Source organism: Fukomys damarensis, unplaced genomic scaffold (assembly GCF_012274545.1).
Source record: "Fukomys damarensis isolate Sample0158 unplaced genomic scaffold, DMR_v1.0_HiC HiC_scaffold_37, whole genome shotgun sequence".
In the NCBI taxonomy this organism is placed as follows: Eukaryota; Metazoa; Chordata; class Mammalia; order Rodentia; family Bathyergidae; genus Fukomys; species Fukomys damarensis.
The window spans coordinates 42,763,127-42,780,910 of record NW_022900949.1 but is presented as its reverse complement, the minus strand read 5'-3'; the positions used below and the strand labels follow the sequence as shown (position 1 = coordinate 42,780,910).

The following is a 17,784-nucleotide window of genomic DNA, read 5'->3' as shown; positions in this document are numbered from 1 at the left end:
CCAATGTGAGGACAAAATATTAGATATAGAAGACAGGACTGTGGTTAGTGATCATGAAGAGAGACATCTTAAAAATAGCAAGGGACCATGAAAAATCAATCCAGCAGCTGCTACATAATTCAAAGAAAAATAGCAAAAGACTGATCAGAGTCAATGAAAAAGCAGGAGATGTTGCAAATGACATAAAAAAAAATTCACAAAAATAATGGCAGAAAACTTCCCAAGCAGGGGAAAAGAATTTGACAGACTGATAAGTGAGGCATATAGAACTCCAACTAGCCATGATAAAAAAAAAATCTATACCTAGAAATATAACAGTCAAGGTTCCAGAAATCAAACACAAGAAAAAATATTAAAAGCAGTTAGAAAAAAGAAAAAAATCACATATAAAGAATAACTCATCAGAATCAACTTCTCAGTACAAACCCTCAAGTCAAGAAGAGCCTGAAGTATTTCAAGAACTAAAAGAAAACAACCTCCAACACAGACTGATGTCTCCTGCAAAACTATCTTTCAAAATTGATAGAAAAATAAGATCCTTTCAGAAGAAAGAACATCAGAAAAACTTCATGAGTAACAAACCAGCACTCAAAAAATCTCTACACAATATCCTAGAAAAAGACAATGAGGGTCACAACTTCATGAAGCCCAAGACAATGAATCCATCAGGCACAGCAATAAATTAAATGGAAAGGGGAAAAAAAATAAAAGAGCCAACAACAGGAAAATATCATGACAAGGATAAATCAATACATACAAGTTATCACTGTTAATGTCAATTCACCAATAAAAAAATAGATTGGCAAATGGATCATGAAGCAAGATCCAACAATATTCTGTATACAAGAAATACACTTAATTCAAAATGAAACTCACAGACTGAAAGTCAAAGTATATAAAATAATACTCCATGCAACAGGAACCCAGAAAGAGTGGCGGTAGCTATAATATTTGAAGACAAAGTGGATTTTAAACCAAAACTAATTAAAAGAGACAAAGAGGGCCATTATATTCCTGTAAAGAATACAATCCAAGAGAAAGAAATGACAATCACATATATATATGTACCAAATACTAGGGCACCCAACTATACAAAACAAATATTAACAGATGTGAAAGACCAAATACACACTAATACAATACTACTGGGGGACCTCAATAGCTATTTGTCACAAATAGACAGATAAACTAGACAGAAAATGAAAAACAAAATACTAGAACTGAACCACACTTTTGAACAAATGGACTTAATAGATGAATACAGACTGTTGTACCTCCAAAAATCAGAATACACATTCTTCTCAGCTGCACACGGGTCATTCTCCAAAATAGAGCACATGCTAGCTGACAGAACATGCTTAAGTAAATGCAAAGGAACTGAAGTTATCCTCAGTATACTGTCATAGCTCAGAGTAATGAAACTGTATATCAATAGCAAAAGAAACCACAACAACTGCACAAACACATGGAAATTGAATTATAACCTCCTGAACAACAAACTGGGCACAGAGAAAACTAAGGTAGAAATTAGACAGTTTCTACAATTAAATGATAATGCCAATGCAACATGCCAGAATTTACAGGATACAAAGAAAGCATTCCTAAAAAGGAAATTCATAGCAGTGAATACCCATATTAGGAAACAAATAACATAATGCTGAACCTCAGGATCCTGGGAAAAGAAGAGGAAGTCAAATGCAAAGCCCACACAATGGAGGAAATTATAAAAATCAGAGCACAAATTAATGCAATGGAGACTAAGAGAATGATACAAAAAAATCAATGAACTGAAGAGTTGGGTCTTTGAAAGAATAAATAAAATTGACAAACTCTTAGATAACCTTATCAAAGGTGGGGGGGAGAGGCTCAAATCCATACAATTAGGAATGAAAAGGGTGAAATTACAATAGACCCAGCAGAAATGTAGAGAATCATCAACACCTACTTTGAGAACCTGTATTCCAATAATATGGAAAATACAGAATAGACAGATTCCCAGAAACATATGAATTACCAAAGCTGAACCAATAATATATAAAAATGCTAAACAACTCAATATCAATCATTGAAATTGAAAACGTAATTAAAAACCTACCAACAAAGAAAAATCCAGGTCTTAATGGCTTCACCACTGAATTCTACAAGAAATTTAGGGTAGAGTTAATGCCACTACTTCTCAAACTCTTTAATGAAATTGAAAAGGAAGCAATAGTACCACATATATTCCTGGAAGCAAGCATTTCCTTGATTCCCAGAAGCAGAGAAAGGCCCAACCAAAAAAAGAACTCCCTAATGAACACAGATGCAAAAATCCTCAGTAAGATACTGGCAAACAGACTACAGAAGATCATCAAGAAAATCATACACCCTGACCAAGTGGGAATCATCCCAGGGATGCAGGGATGATTCAACATTCACAATCAATAAATGTAATACACTATATTAATAGAGGACAAAAATCATATGATCCTCTCAACAGATGTAGAAAAAGCATTTGACAAAATCTAACACCCATTCGTGATAAAAATCCTACAGAAAATTGGAATAGATGGTCATAATCTCAACCTGATTAAAGCCAACTATGAAAAACCAACAGCCAATATTATACTAAATGGTCAAAAACTGAAATCTTTTACACTAAAATCAGGAACAAGACAAAGATATGTACTATCACTACTCCTGTTCAATATAGTTTTGGAAATATTAGGCACAGCAATCAGACAAGAGAAAGAAATAAAAGAAATAAAGATAAGAAAAGAAGTTAAAGGGTCATTATTTACAGATGACATGATACTGTGTATGGGTCACCCCAAAACTATACCAAAAGTAGTCTAGACTTAATAATCAAATTCAGTAGAGTAGCTAGATACAAGGTCCACAAACAAAAATCAATAGCCTTCTAGTACATGAACAACAGACTCACTGAGGAATTGGAAAAGCGATTCCTTTAACAGTAGCTTCCAGGAAAAATAAAATATCTAGAAATCAATCTAAAGAAGGAAACAGAAGACTTTCACTTTGAAAACTACAGCACTCTGAAAAAAGAGATAGAAGAAAGCAATAAAGATAGGAAAGGAAGAAGTTAAACTGTCATTATTTGCTGATGATATGATACTCTACATTGAAGAGCCAAAAAACTCCACCAAAGACTTCTAGACTTAATTGACAGATTCAGTAAAGTATCTGGATACAAGGTGAACACCCCAAAATCAATAGCCTTCTTATACACAAATAACAGACACACAGAGAGAGAAATAAGGGAAAAAATTCCATTTACAATAGCATACAAAAAAATGAAGCATCTAGGAATCAATCTAACAAAAAAAGCAAAAGATCTCTACACTGAAAACTACAGCACTCTGAAAAAAGAAATTGAAGAGGATATTAAAAAATGGAAAGATATCCCCTGCTCCTGGGTAGGAAGAATCAACATAGTGAAAATGGCCATACTACCAAAACTGCTATACAGATTCAATGCAATGCCAATTGAAATTCCAAAACTATATTTCACAGAACTAGAAAAAAGAATCCAAAAATTCACTTGGAACCATAAGAGACCTAGAATAGCAAAAACCATCTTAGGCAACAGACACATGGCACCAGGTATAACAATTCCCAATTTGAAACTATACTACAAAGCCACTGTGATAAAAACAGCATGGTACTGGCAAAGAAACAGGCCTGAGGATCAGTGGAACAGACTGGAAGACACAAAAATAAACCCAGATGTACTCAGCTACCTCATCTTTGCAAAGGAGCTGACCATCCTCAGTGGAGGAAAGATAGCCTCTTTAATAAATGGTATTGGAAAAACTGGATTTCAACCTGCCAAAGATTAAAACTGGACCCTTATCTTTCACCATGCACTATAAATTAAAACCAAAGTGGATTAAAGATCTAAATATTAAAACAGAAACATTAAACTTGCTGGAAGGTAAGTTAGGCAGAACTCTGGAAGACATTGCATAGGAAAAGACTATGAACAAATCCTCAGTAGCACGGGAACTAGCACAAAGAATCAACAACTGGGATCTCATCTTACTGAAAAGCTTCTGTACTTCAAAAGAAACCATCAGCACAACTAAGAGACAATCTACAATGTGGGAAAAAATTTTTACCAGCTGTTCCTCAGACAAAGGACTATTATCAAGGATATATAAAGAACTCAAAACAATCAGTTCCTCCAAATATAAAGACCGGATTCAAAAATGGGCATCCGAAATGAACAGACATTTCTCAAAGAAGTAAAAGCAGCAAGTAAATATATGAAAAAATGTTACACATCACTGATCATTTGAGAGATGCAGATGAAAACAACACTGAGATTCTACCTCACCCCACAAAGAATGGCTGCTATCAAGAAATCACACAATAACAAATGTTGGCGGAGTTGTGGGGAGAAAGAAACCCTTCTCCACTGTTGGTGGGAATGCAGACTGGTGCAACCACTATGGAAATCAATATGGAGATACCTCAAAGAGCTTGGACTGGAGGTTCCATTTGACCCAGCCATCCCTCTGCTGGGTATCTTTCCAGAATCGTATCACAGAGAAGTATGAGCACCCATGTTTAGAGCGGCACAGTTTGTAAAAGCTAAAACTTGGAAACAGCCTATTTGCCCATCAGTTGGAAACTGGATAAAGAAGATGTGGTTTTTCTATAAAATGGAATATTACTCAGCCATAAAGAATGAGAAAATAGATTCATTCATAGGAAAATGGATACATATTGAAGATATACTCCTAAGTGAAATAAATAAGGCACATATGTGTAAATACCGAATAGTTTCTCTGGTGTGAATAATCTACAATAATACAGAAGATCCTAATAAGATTACTGACATTGAGAAATGGGAAGAAAGGAGCTAAAGGTGTAGGGAAGGTGGGACGGGAAGGGAAAGGGTAAAAAGGGAAAAGAAAAAAATGTGAGATAATGAAAAGATGGAAATAAAGTGGTTGTAGATGGGGAGGGGAAGAGGGGGTGAAGGCAGGGCAGGGACAAGTGTAAAAAATGAGAACCGAGACTTTTCATGTAGAGGTACAAGATCCCAACAATGAATGTAACTGTACTGTATCCCTAAAATGTACCAATAAGCTCAATTAAATCTGAAAAAAAAAGAGATAGAAGAGGGTATCAGAAAATGGAAATAAATCCCTTGTTTTTGGGTTGGAAGTTCCATATAGTGAAAATGGTTATACTTCTGCAACTGCTATACAGATTCAATGTAATCCCAATTGAAATTTCAACAGCATATTTCACAGAACTAGAGAAAAGACTCTAAAAATTCATTTGGAACCAGAAGAGACCTAGACTAGCAAAAGCAATTCTAGGCAACAAAGACAAAGCAGAGAGTATCACAATCTTCAACTTAAAAGTATACTACAAAGCTATTATACCAAAAACAGCATGTTGATGGCAAAGATATAGACCTGAAGATCAGTGGAACAGATTAGAAGATGCAAAAACAACTTCAGACATACTCGGCCACCTCAGCTTTGACAATGGAGCCAAACACCCTCACTGGAAGAAAGATAGCCTCTTTAATAAATTGTGCTGGAAAAACTGGGTTTCAACTTGCCAAAGATTAAAACTAGACCTATATCTCTTACCATGCACTAAACTAAAATAAAAAAGGATCAAATATATAAATATTAAAACTTACTGGAAAACAGGTTAGGCAGAACTCTTGAAGACACTCCTCTCATTCTAGGTTTAAAAGGAATGGCAAACATAGGCTAACTTTTCTCTGTTGAGAAGGCATTCTCATGCAGCTAGACTGACTTCAGGAGTTCCAGATGCCCCAGAGAGGATATCAGCCTCTTTCTCTCACTCGCATTTAAGTAATACATGGTCCAGGATTTCCTGTACTCCTGGGCTTGGTGTCTTTGCCACTTTTGCTTTACTTTCTGTTTCTCATTGGCTTTTCTCTGGGACTGAACAGATGCATACTTTTCTTCCCCTGAAGCAGTGATCCAAAACTTAATAGTGAGTCTCCAAGTAGAAAGACTAGGTGTGATAAAAATATGATGTGTTTAAATTTTAAAAAACTATTACAATAAGACACATTGAAATTAATACCATTCAAAATACTCCCCCCTCACTTCAAACACACTTATCCCATCATTCTTGTCACTTTCTGAAGCAGTCCTGGAAGTCCTCTTTCATGACTGCCTTTAGTTCCACTCTTGTGGCTATCTTGACGTCCTGAATCAACTGAAAAATTTACCTTTTGTAGTCACTGTGACTTTGGGGAAGAGCAAGAAGTCACATGTTGCCATTATCTGGTGAACAAAGCAAATGAGGACACCATAATGTTTTTTAATATTAAAATAATTTTTTATTTGTTAATGTAGCCTGCTTTTTCATTGAACGGCACTCAAAAACATCCACCATATTTTTTATCACACCTGGTAAAGATACTCACAAAGAAACCTTCCAGAACTGCTTCAGAAAATGGCAAGACTGATGGAATAAGTGTGTTCAAAGTGAAGGGGATTATTTTTGGGGGATAATGATAATATGTCTTTTACTGTAAATTATTTTTTATTTAAACATTCACAATATTTTTCAATTACACTTGTAAGCATAGAAAAAAAGAGTTTACAAATGGTATGGTTTAGATGACTTCAAGGCATACTGAGAATTGAGGCTAACATTCCCAGCTAATATGACAAAGCTATTTTATTTTGCTTTGCTTCATTCCATGCATCTGTCTCTCTGAAGGCCAGAGATGCCTATGATATACATCATCCTAATATAGAGTCTCAACCTTATAGAAATGTCCAATGACTCTTACCTGATCTGCTTGCCTTCTCTCATGTCATATAAGGAAAAGAAGACATCAGTATCTTCCCCAATGGTATTGTAGGTGAAACTCTTTAGACTTATGAAGAAGTGATGTGGTACAGGCATCCGACAGGCTTCCCCATGACGTGGGCGCATTGTGTCTACCTAATGAGGAAGGTAAACACTAGTGATTTCCATTTACAAATAGTAATGATAAAAAACAAAAGCTAAATTACTAAGTTTTGTCACACTGATGAGGGAGGGTATTATTTGAGACATTAAAGAAGCTTTCTCTGCCTAGTGTAAGGTTTGTTGTGTCTTAGAGTTGGGTGGAGATGGACAAAGAGATGGGAAGAGTAAACAGACTGCAGGAGAGAGGGGAACAGAAATTCTGACAAGCTAACTCAACTCTCCAAGTCACAAATCTAAATTTTCTAGGGAACAATTTTCAAAGTCATTTCTTAGAGATGCTTTCATGACACTGATGCAATGGATTTATGCTTTTACCAGTGATAATAGTTACTACTCTAAACAATATTTTTTCTCCCAAACTGATTCATTTTAATTTCAATCTACTATTTTAACTGTATTTATGTAAATTTGCACATAGAAATGGCTAAATCTGCTTGGAGCTTAAGGCACCAGAAGAAAGTCACCACACAATCAAGAAGTTAAGGGTGTCTGTCATTTCTTACTGCTTTCAGATGTTATTCTCTTAAAAGAAAGAAATGAAGGGAAAGATTGGGAGATGTGTAAATCACTTACCTGGGACGTGCTCTGTTGTACACTCTGTCGACTAGATAAATGCTATAGAAAGAAAGAGAGAAATAGTCACACTACTGGGCAGAAAAGTTACTTTTATTAAAAATCATGTATGTGCTAGGCAGTTATGCTTTTTATCTTCATGACCTCATTGGATTCTGATAACCTTATTAGCTATTCATATTTAATGGAGACCACTAAAGTTTAGAGTAAGGAAGTGATTTGCTGAAGGTCACAGAACAAGAAAATGGCAAAGTTTATATTCAAACCCCAGCCTCTCTACCACTGAGTACTGAACAAGCTACAGGTGGATGCTTGCTACTGTATTTTTGTTCCAGCAGCATCTTCTCTTACTATACCATTTTCAGAGATGTCTGGTCCAGCTTCCTAAATCTTTCCACACTGGAGCCCTTTAAAAAAGGGGCTTTCTCTTAGACATCTCTCCATGCATTCTCTTTGCTGTTAGCTGATGTTAGAAGAAGCAGAATCCAAATCTGACTATACTGATCATATATTATGAAACTTTAGAAAAACTGTATGTTTTCTTCAAATGTAAAGCTGAGATAAGAGCCTGTCTTATCTTCTCCAGGAGGTTGTTGTGAGACTCAAATTGCACAAGGGAATGTATATGATATAGGGTCATAATAGAGAAGTTAGGATACATGGTTTTAAATTTTGACTCATATTTACTAGTTGTGTATTTTCTTATCTATAAAATGAGGATAAAAATTCTGTGTCCAATTCAATCTCACAGGGTTTTATACAGATTAAGCCAGCATACTACCTATCATTTGTAAGTGGATAATAATTGTTAACCAGAACTAGTATCCTAGTATAAGTGGATATTATAGGATAAAATAATAATAAATATATTTAGAACTCTGTCCAAGAATAATGGTGATATCATAAACATTTACTGCCCAGTATTGATAAAATCAGTAATGAGAGTTTCTACCTTGTTTTCTCTGCCTAAAGGTGTGGGTTAGAACTCACTTGGTAAACTGTTCCATATCACATGGGTAACAAGAATGAGTGCTACAATAGAATGCTTTTATTTCCAAATATATACATTTAATCTAAAATGAAACTAAAGCAAAATTAAATATTAATTCAAACATGTCTCAATGGCTATATTTGCTAATTATTAAACATCTACATGAAGAAATTCAGAGAGGCAAGATGATGGGCAGCCTGCATTTATAAGCTGCTCTAGATTATTCATCCAAAATAACAGGTAGGCAATTCTGTTAGGACATAGAGGTACCATAGGAATTCACAGAACTGCATCTAGAGAGAGTTAACAACCATGTAAAATATCGGTATTTAGAAAGACAGGAAAATTAACTAAAACAATGTGCTATGGCACTGAATGAACAGTGGCTCAGTGGGGGAAGGAGACTCTTTCCTTCCTGTGCTGCAGTAAAAATAAAAAATTCAGCATATTTTTCTTAAGTATTGACTTTGGACAGCCTAATCCGATAGAACTGTGTACAACCAAGTGAACAGAGAGGAGAGTGATAATTCATGATCCCCAGAATCAAATGATAATAACAGAAATACAATGTATCACAATCTGACACAAGGAAAAGGGTTCTAAGAGGGAAGCTTTTGAGTACATGTATTAGAAAAACAGAGCAATTCCAAATAAAACACCTAATGATTCATCTCCAGGTCCCATAAAAAATTTAAAAATCCAATTCCAAAACCAGTAGAAGGAAAGAAATAACAGCAATCAGAGGGGAACTTAATGAAATTGAAACTACAAAATATTACAAAGGATCAATTGATTAAAGAGCTGGCTATTTGAAAAGATAAATAAGATGATAAGCCCTCAGCCAGACTTATCAAAAGATGTCCAACTTAACAAAATTAGAACTGAAAAAGGCAAGATCATTAGGAGACACCACTGAAATCTAGAAGATATTTATTTTGAAAAGTTAATCCAATAAATCAGAAATTTTTGAAAAAATGGATAAATTCTTAGACACATGACAACAAAAAATGAAGAAAATATTTAAAAATCTAAACAGATCCATAAGAAGCAATTAAATTAATGTAGTAATAAAGCCTATATCAATTTAGAAAAACTTATAAACCAATTGAATTGCTGACTTTTACTACACCTTTGAAGAAGAGCTAACACCAATGCTCCTCAATTTTTCCATGTAATCAAAAGAAAGCAATGTTTCCAAACTCATTCTATGAGGCCAGCATTGCCCTGACTACCAAAATGGTAAGTATTCAACAATACCAACAATACTACAGGCCAATACCCTTGATGGATATAGATGTCCTCTATTTCTAAAACAGAATTCAACAACTCATTAAAATATCATACATCATTTCTTTCCTTAGGTTGATTCCTAGGTATTTCAATTTTTTTTGGAAGCTATTGTGAAAGGAGTTGTTCTTCCAGTCCCTTTCTCAGTGAGTTTGTTGTTTGTGTACAGAAAGGCTATAGATATTTGTGTGCTGACCTTATATCCAGCTACTCTACTGAATTTGGTTAAGTCTAGAAGACTTTTGGTAGAGTTCTTAGGGTCTTCTATATAAAGTATCATATCATTTACAAATAATGACAATTTAACTTCTTAGTGTCCTATTTTTATTGCTTTTATTTCTTTCTCTTGTCTAATTGCTGTGGTTAACGTTTCCAAACTATACTGAACAGGAGTGGTGATAGTGGATATCTTTGTCTTCTTCCTGATTGTAGTGTGTAGCGTGAAGGATTTTATTTTTTGACTATTTAGCATGATGCTGGCTGTTGGTTTTTCACAGATGGCTTTCACTGTTGGTGGGAGTGTAGACTGTGTGAAAATCAGTATGGAGATAACTCCAAAAACTAGGATTGAAGTCCCATTTGACCCAGCTATTAAGTCTGCTGGACATCTTCCCAAAAAAATTAAAATAATCATATCACAGAGAACCATGTGCATCTATGTTTATAGTGGCACAGTTTATAACAGCTATAACTTGGAAACAGCCCAATTGCTCATCAACTGGAGACTGGATAAAGAAAATGTGGCTTTAAAAAGTAAAATGGAGTACTACTCAGCCATAAAGAATAATAAACTAGAGGTATTTATAGTTAAATGGATGCACATTAAGACCATACTCTTTAAGTGAAATGAATAGGACACGTGTAAACACTGAAGAGTTTCTCTGGTAAGATAAAATGAAAGTGCAAATAAGGATCAAAATGTAAAATAGATGTGAAATAGGAAGAAAAGGTCCAAAGGGGAACGGGAAGTAGAGAAAAGGAAAGAAGGGAAAGGAATAAATATGAGAAAAGGAAAAAAAATGGAAACAAAGTCTTTGTAAATAGGGAGGGGTGGAGGGGTTGAAGGGAGGGGAGGGAAATGGGGAAAAATAAGAACCAAGATACATCATGTAAAGGTACAAATTCCCAATAATGATTTCACCATACTGTATATTTAAAATGTACCAATAAAATTAATGAATAAAAAAGTACAACATGCATCATGACCATGTTGGCTTCAACTCAGGGATGCAAGAGTTGTTCAATATATGTAAATCAATGTAATATACCACATTAATAGAGTCAAGGATAAAAACCACATGATCATCTCAACAGATACATAAAAAGCCTTAGACAAAAATCCAAAAGCACTTCATGATAAAAACGCTGATGAAAATAAGTATAGTAGGACCTTACTGCACACCAATAAAAGCCACATGTGGCAAACTTACAGCCATCGTCAGATTGGAAAAATATTGAAAATATTTTGTAAAATCAGGAACAAAATAATAGCATCTATCTTGTACAATTACTATCAGTATGATACTGGAAACTTTCGCCAGCACAATTAGGCAAGAGAAAAGAAAGAAAATAGATATAAACATGAAAGGAAGAAGTCAAATTATCCCTGTTTGCAGATAATATTATTCTTTACATAGAAAAACCAAAAAACTTTATGAAAAGCCTTTTTAGATCTAATAAAGAAATTAAGCAAAGTGATAGAATGCAAAATTAATACACAAAAATCAACAGTATTCTTGTACAACAATAACTCACAAATAAAGAAGGAAAACAACTCAATTTGCAATAGATAAAAAAAAACCTAAGAATCAACCTAAGGAGGTAAAATATAATGGAAAATATAGAACTCTGATAATTTTTTTTCTTAGTACTGGGGATCAAACTCAGGACCTTGCACTTGCAAGGCAGGCATGGTGCCACTGAACTAAATCCCAGGTCCCAGAACTCTGAATAAAGAAATTGAAGAGGGCATTGGAAAATGGGAAAGATATCCCTCATTTTTGGATTTGAAGAACCCATATTGTGAAAATGGTAGTACTATCAAAAGTGATTTATATATTTAACACAATTCCTATTAAACTACCAACAACATTTACACAGAACAAGAAAAAAAATCCTAAAATTCACGTGGAACCAGAAAAGACTCAGAGTAACCAAAGCAATCCCAAGCAAATAAAGGCAAAACTGTAAGCAAGTGTTAGATTTCAAGTCATACTGCAAAGATACAATGCTGAACACAGTGATAAATGCCTGGGAGTAAGAAATTATCTCAAAATAAGAAAATAAAGGGCTGTTGATGTAGCTCAATATGAAGGCCCTGGGTTCAAACACAAGTGACAGTGACACACACATACACACATGCGCATGCACACACACATCCACCCAAAAACTCTAATAACATAAAACATGGTACTAGCACAAAACAGGCATACTAAAATAAAACAGGCATGCAGACAAATGGAATAGAACAGAAAACACAAACACCTCACACCATAGCCATTTGATTTTTGACAAAGGGGCCAAAAACATATTGGAGAAAAGCAGTTTCTTTTACAAATGGTGCTGGGCAAACTAGATATCCACTTGAAGAAGACGGAAACTAGAGATCTCTCATCCTGTACTAAAATCAAAGGAAAAATGAATCAAAGACCTAGATATAAAAACAGAAACTTTGAAACTGCGAGAAGATAACACAAGGAAAACAACTGAAGCCATAGGCATAGGCAAAGGTTTCTTGAATAGAAATCCAAGAGTTCAGAATGTAAAAAAATTGACAAATGACATCACATAAAATTAAAAAGCTTTTGAACAGCAAAGGAAGCAACAGAGTGTAGAGATAACATATGGATTGGAAGAAAATTCTTGCTTCTTCTTATAGAAAACTAATAACTAGAATATGAAAGGAACTAAAAAAATTAACACCCCAAAGAAATGACCAAATAAAAAAACAAGCAAATGAAACAAATGTAACTTTTGGCAATTAAAGTACAAATAGTCAACAAATGTAAAAGTAGTTCAGGGCTGGAGATTTAGCTCAGTGGTGCCACTGCCTGCCTTACAAGTGCAAGATACTGAGTTTGATCCCCAGTACAAAACAAACAAACAAACAAACAAATAAATAAAAATTTAAAAAAGTAGTTCAACATTTTTAGCCATTAGGGAAGTGCAAATCAAAATGACTTTGGGATTTCATCTGACTCCAGTCAGAATGGCTATCATTAAGAACACACACACACACACACACACACACACACACACACACACACACACTCACACTATACTTTGAGGAATTGGGAGAAAAGGAAGTATTCAACATTGTTTTTGACGGGAATATAAACTAGTACAAACACTTTGGAAACTAGTACAGAAATTCCTAAAAATAGAAATATCACATTGCCCAGCTATACTGCTCTTAGAAAGAACTAAAGACATCATGGTACAGTGATACATGCATATTAATTTTATAATAGAGCAATTCACAATAGCTGAGCTCTAGAAATAGTCTAGATATGTATCAATAGATGAACGGATAAAGAAAATGTGGTATAGGGCCGGGGATTTAGCTCAGTGGTTCCACTGCCTTCCTCATAGTGCAAGGTCCCAAGTTTGAACCCCGTGGAAAAAAAAAAAAAAAAAAAAAAAAACAGAAAGAAAGAAAAGAAAATGCATTATACAGACACAATGGAATAATATTTAGCCATAGAAAAGCATGAAATAATGTCATCTGCAGAAAAATGAAGGGATCACAAGACCATCATGCTTAATGAAATAAACCAGACTGAAAGATTAATTTTGCATGTTTTCTCTTATATGAGAAACCTATAATGTAAATAAATGGATTATTAAAATAAAGGAGAGAGATGATAAGAAACTAGAAGGGAGACTCTTGGAGATAGGGAAAAGGGTCAAGAGGAGGGGGAAAAAGGAAACATGGGGCAAAAGAGATCAAGAGATGTTATATGTATGTACCAATTCTCCCAGAAGAAATATCACTATTTGTATTACAAACATACACTAATAAAAAAACATGTTGACTATTAACAATATTAGGTAATTATTATTGAGTACTGATGTTTATTCATGGGTTTATATGTTCCCATGATGCATTCTAAATATAATAAAATCAAGTCTCCAACAGCTGGATAAATTAATGCTTACAATACAAAAAAAAACATGTAAAACTGATTTTTAAAGTACTTTTAAGAGCCACCAGTGTAGCTCAGTGGTAGAGCACTTGTTTATCACACATGAAGCCTTATATTCAATTCCAGTGCCGGGGGAAAAAACTTTAAACCAGCTTTTGAATATACAAATCAGACTTTCAATGGTTTACTGACCATATCCCACTGGAAGGTTACTGAACTAAAATGAATTCCACTGTATTATTTTACATTCAGGAGCTGCATTAAGTCATGCTTCTCAAAGAGATTCACTGAATAACTTTAAAAGTGAGCACAAATCTTACAGGTCATAAATATTCAGTATAAAACATCCCTGTTGAAAATAATAAATGCAATTTTAGACTGAGAGGCATCAAATTTTGGAAGAAATTTTCAAACTAGTCTGAAAGCATACCACACAAGCAACAAGAAAAAGGCACAGAACTAGCTTTCAGAACTTCTTTCATGACATTCAAGGACAAACCACTACCATGTTAGGCAATATGAGCCACTATCTGCCTTTTTAGACCAATCATCACTTATATTAGTACTATATTATGTTTCCATGTTTCATACCTAACTTTAGACTTTGCATTCCCAAGGTAGCAAGGCATTATTTTATTTATTTTTGTATTCCAACTGCCTTGCAATATACATAAAAACATAAATTAAAATGCAGACTATATTACTGAGTTTACCAATTTTTCTGTAATAGAGATGTAGTTTTTAGTCCTTTGAAGTTTTTAGACAATTCAGTCTACAAAAGTATACAAAAAAAAACTATGCAGCTTTGACATAGCATTCAATTGAAGAGTAAAATTAACTGCCTGTTAAATATACTGGAAACTGTTAAGTATCAAGAGTCTTTTAAGAAATATAAGGCATATACTGTCTGGATCATCATTGTAATGATACTTGATTTCTGGTAAATAACCAACTGATTTATTCTAGAAACATAAGCAAGTAATCTATTAAAATATTAATATGTACTATAAAACAACAGACTAATACAGCTCCCAAGATGTGCTAATAAGGAAAGATAACAATAAATTAGGAGGTTATAATGTATTGTTAGATCTTGCCACAAAAACTCTCATATTAAGTAATTTTCAAATGTTGCATTTCACAGGAGAAATGACTAATTAAGATTAACCCAAACTCTCTGTTGTTACCCTTTGAAATTCTTTATTATTTTGTGTAACATCAATTCTCTGTTGCTGAAAGTAAATTTAGATCTCTTGTTCGGCAGAAGGAAGAACTGAAGAACTCCAAGGGCTTTTCTTTGGTTTTTATCTCTTAGGAATGCTAAGTTTTCATCAATCATTATTGTTCAGCATAACACTGAGGCTCGGTTTTTATAAAAAATGCATTCAATGCAAGTTTAACATATAATCCTTTTCACAATATACTTTCTGTAAAATATACAGCAAGGAGCACAACAAATAGCAGAAAGGTGCATCTTTTGCTTGTGCACTTGCTATATAAATTCAACCTATAAATAACTCTAACACCAAAATATATCCAAAGTCTAATGACTACTTATCACTCTCACTGTTCCAGCTGTAGCCCAAAGTACTAACCTTAACATCACTTGTTTGAATGACAGCATCCTGCCCTGCCTTTTTTTTTTTTTTTTGGTACCAGGGATTGAACTCAGGTCCTTGTGCTTGTGAGGCAGGTGGTGGAACCACTGAGCTAAATCCCTGGCCCCTGCCTTTGTTTTATGATAAAAAACATGTATCTGATCATTTTACTCTTATGGTTCAGTCAGACTACTGGAGTATTCTAATTTGGGGCACACAAAGCTCTTCTGATTTTCCTTCTTCTGAGCCTCATCTCCCATTCACTAACATATACCTTCATGCCAAAGTTATCAAATGTCTTATATTGCCAGGAACTGCCATTTCCCTATTCTGTGTGCCATTTTGAAGTGTCTTTCCTTCTCTTTTCTATCCCTAGGGAATCAGTCACTACTTCTAACAATATCTGTGTATACCTGAACTATACTCTTCTGGTATGTAAGGAAAAATTTTTGTAGCCTATAGATTCCACATAGTAGAGTTTCTATAATGGAGCCCATAAACAATGGGAAGAGTATGCATCAATTCTTAAAAACTTGTTCCTCATGTAGCACATCACTCTGAGAGGTTGAGGCAGCAAGATTTTAAGTTTGATTCCAGTCTGGGAAACTTAGCAATGGTGTATCTTTAAAAAAATTAAATGGGCTGGAGATGTAGCTCTGTGCAAAGGCCCTGGGTTTAATCCCAGAAGCACACACAAAAAATCTTGAAAATTGATTTTTAAACTTTGTCTGCAGTTCATACTGATATTCTCATAGGAGGAAATGTCATCAGATCCTCTAAGATTCAGGAAGGCTTAAGAACTAAAACTCTATGTGGTGACATTCTTGAAGGAAAGGATTAGCTTTGTTTATTTTTTAAACTCTATGTCTCACACTTAGTGCATGTAGCATAGTTAAATGCTTGTGCACACTAGTAAATATACACAAGTAAATATGCATAAGCAACTGATAGGTTATTTTTACATTATTTAGGCAAATTTCCTTAGGCCCTTAGCTAGACAGCATACTGGATCCTCTATGTTCCTTAAAAGTATTATCATTTTCTTAAATAGATTCTAAAACTTGTAATTATTACCAATATATACTCACTGAATATATGCTCCTCAAAATGAGGTTATATCTAGTCCTTTAGTATAAGCCTGAGTATGACTTTAGGTTTCTGCTGCTTATGTATTTTAGTTTTCTTTTCTCATCCAGGCCATAAAATATAACCTTGGTCATCAGTTACTCTGCTACATTTTTATAACTAACAGACATCTAAGGATCTATCAGGCAGTCTCTAGAAGGATGAGTACATAATTTCCAGGTTCATTCATCATATTAACAGTTGGCTCTTCTACTTTCTCTTCTTAAAAGGTAGGTAGAAAGAGATATGTTAGTTAACTATAACAGGCTAAAGGAAAACCAAAAGAGCAAAATCAACAGAAGAGTGCTCCTAGGCAATGTAAATCTACCATCCTTTCATGCTATTTCCATTTGGGAAGCAAGTGTAATATGCACCATCCAAATAAAGTTTCCTCAGAAAGGGAGAGAAGGGGAATGGGGAAAAAAGCAAGAACCAAGATATATCATGTACTGGTACAAATTCCCAATGATGAATGTGATCATAATGTATATCTAAAAGGTACCAATAAACCTAATGAATTAAAAACAAAGTCTCTTAGATATATTGAGTCAACAGCAAAAGGAATAATCTTAGAAATATTATTTTATAGCATAAATAACAAAAATGAGGTGTGCAAAAATAAGCCCTTTCATCTTAGATTTCTTACCATCTTATAGAGATCTGAGACACTGATCTGGTCGGAATCCACTACTTCAAAGTCTTTCCGAGGCACCAGGTCCAGGCCCAAATGCCTAGTAAAGAGAAAGACCAAATTCAGCATTCCATGTCCACAGTACTCATTTCTTTTCATGTGCCTAGGAACCTGTATTGTCATGACGTCACAGACAGCTGTTTCAGTACTGCCTTAGGAGTATATGCCCTTATACAGCAACACCTAATTGAGTTTGCCTTTGGGTAAATAAAGGAGGTAGACACAATTCTAGTGATCCACCAATTAATTCCATTTGTGATAATAAAATAATTTCTCAGTATCATATTTCTAATAGAAATCTGGTGTTAAGGATGATTTTCTACAGATCAATAATAAATCATGCCTACTAGTATGCTTAAGGTTCAGCCATGCATGACTTTCATTAGAATGAAAAAA

The 17,784-nt window shown here is 34.4% G+C and overlaps 1 protein-coding gene across 1 annotated transcript in view; it reads right to left on the bottom strand.

Annotated features, from left to right (window-relative positions):
* Dock3 (dedicator of cytokinesis 3) overlaps window positions 1-17,784 on the bottom strand; it is a 387,335-nt gene that overhangs the window by 205,644 nt on the left and 163,907 nt on the right. The window contains exons 8-10 of the mRNA XM_010625591.1: window positions 17,344-17,428; window positions 7,552-7,593; window positions 6,797-6,951 (exon numbers count right to left, since the gene is read on the bottom strand). Of these exons, the coding sequence (XP_010623893.1) occupies window positions 6,797-6,951; window positions 7,552-7,593; window positions 17,344-17,428 (282 nt within the window). The remainder of the gene's footprint in view (window positions 1-6,796; window positions 6,952-7,551; window positions 7,594-17,343; window positions 17,429-17,784) is intronic.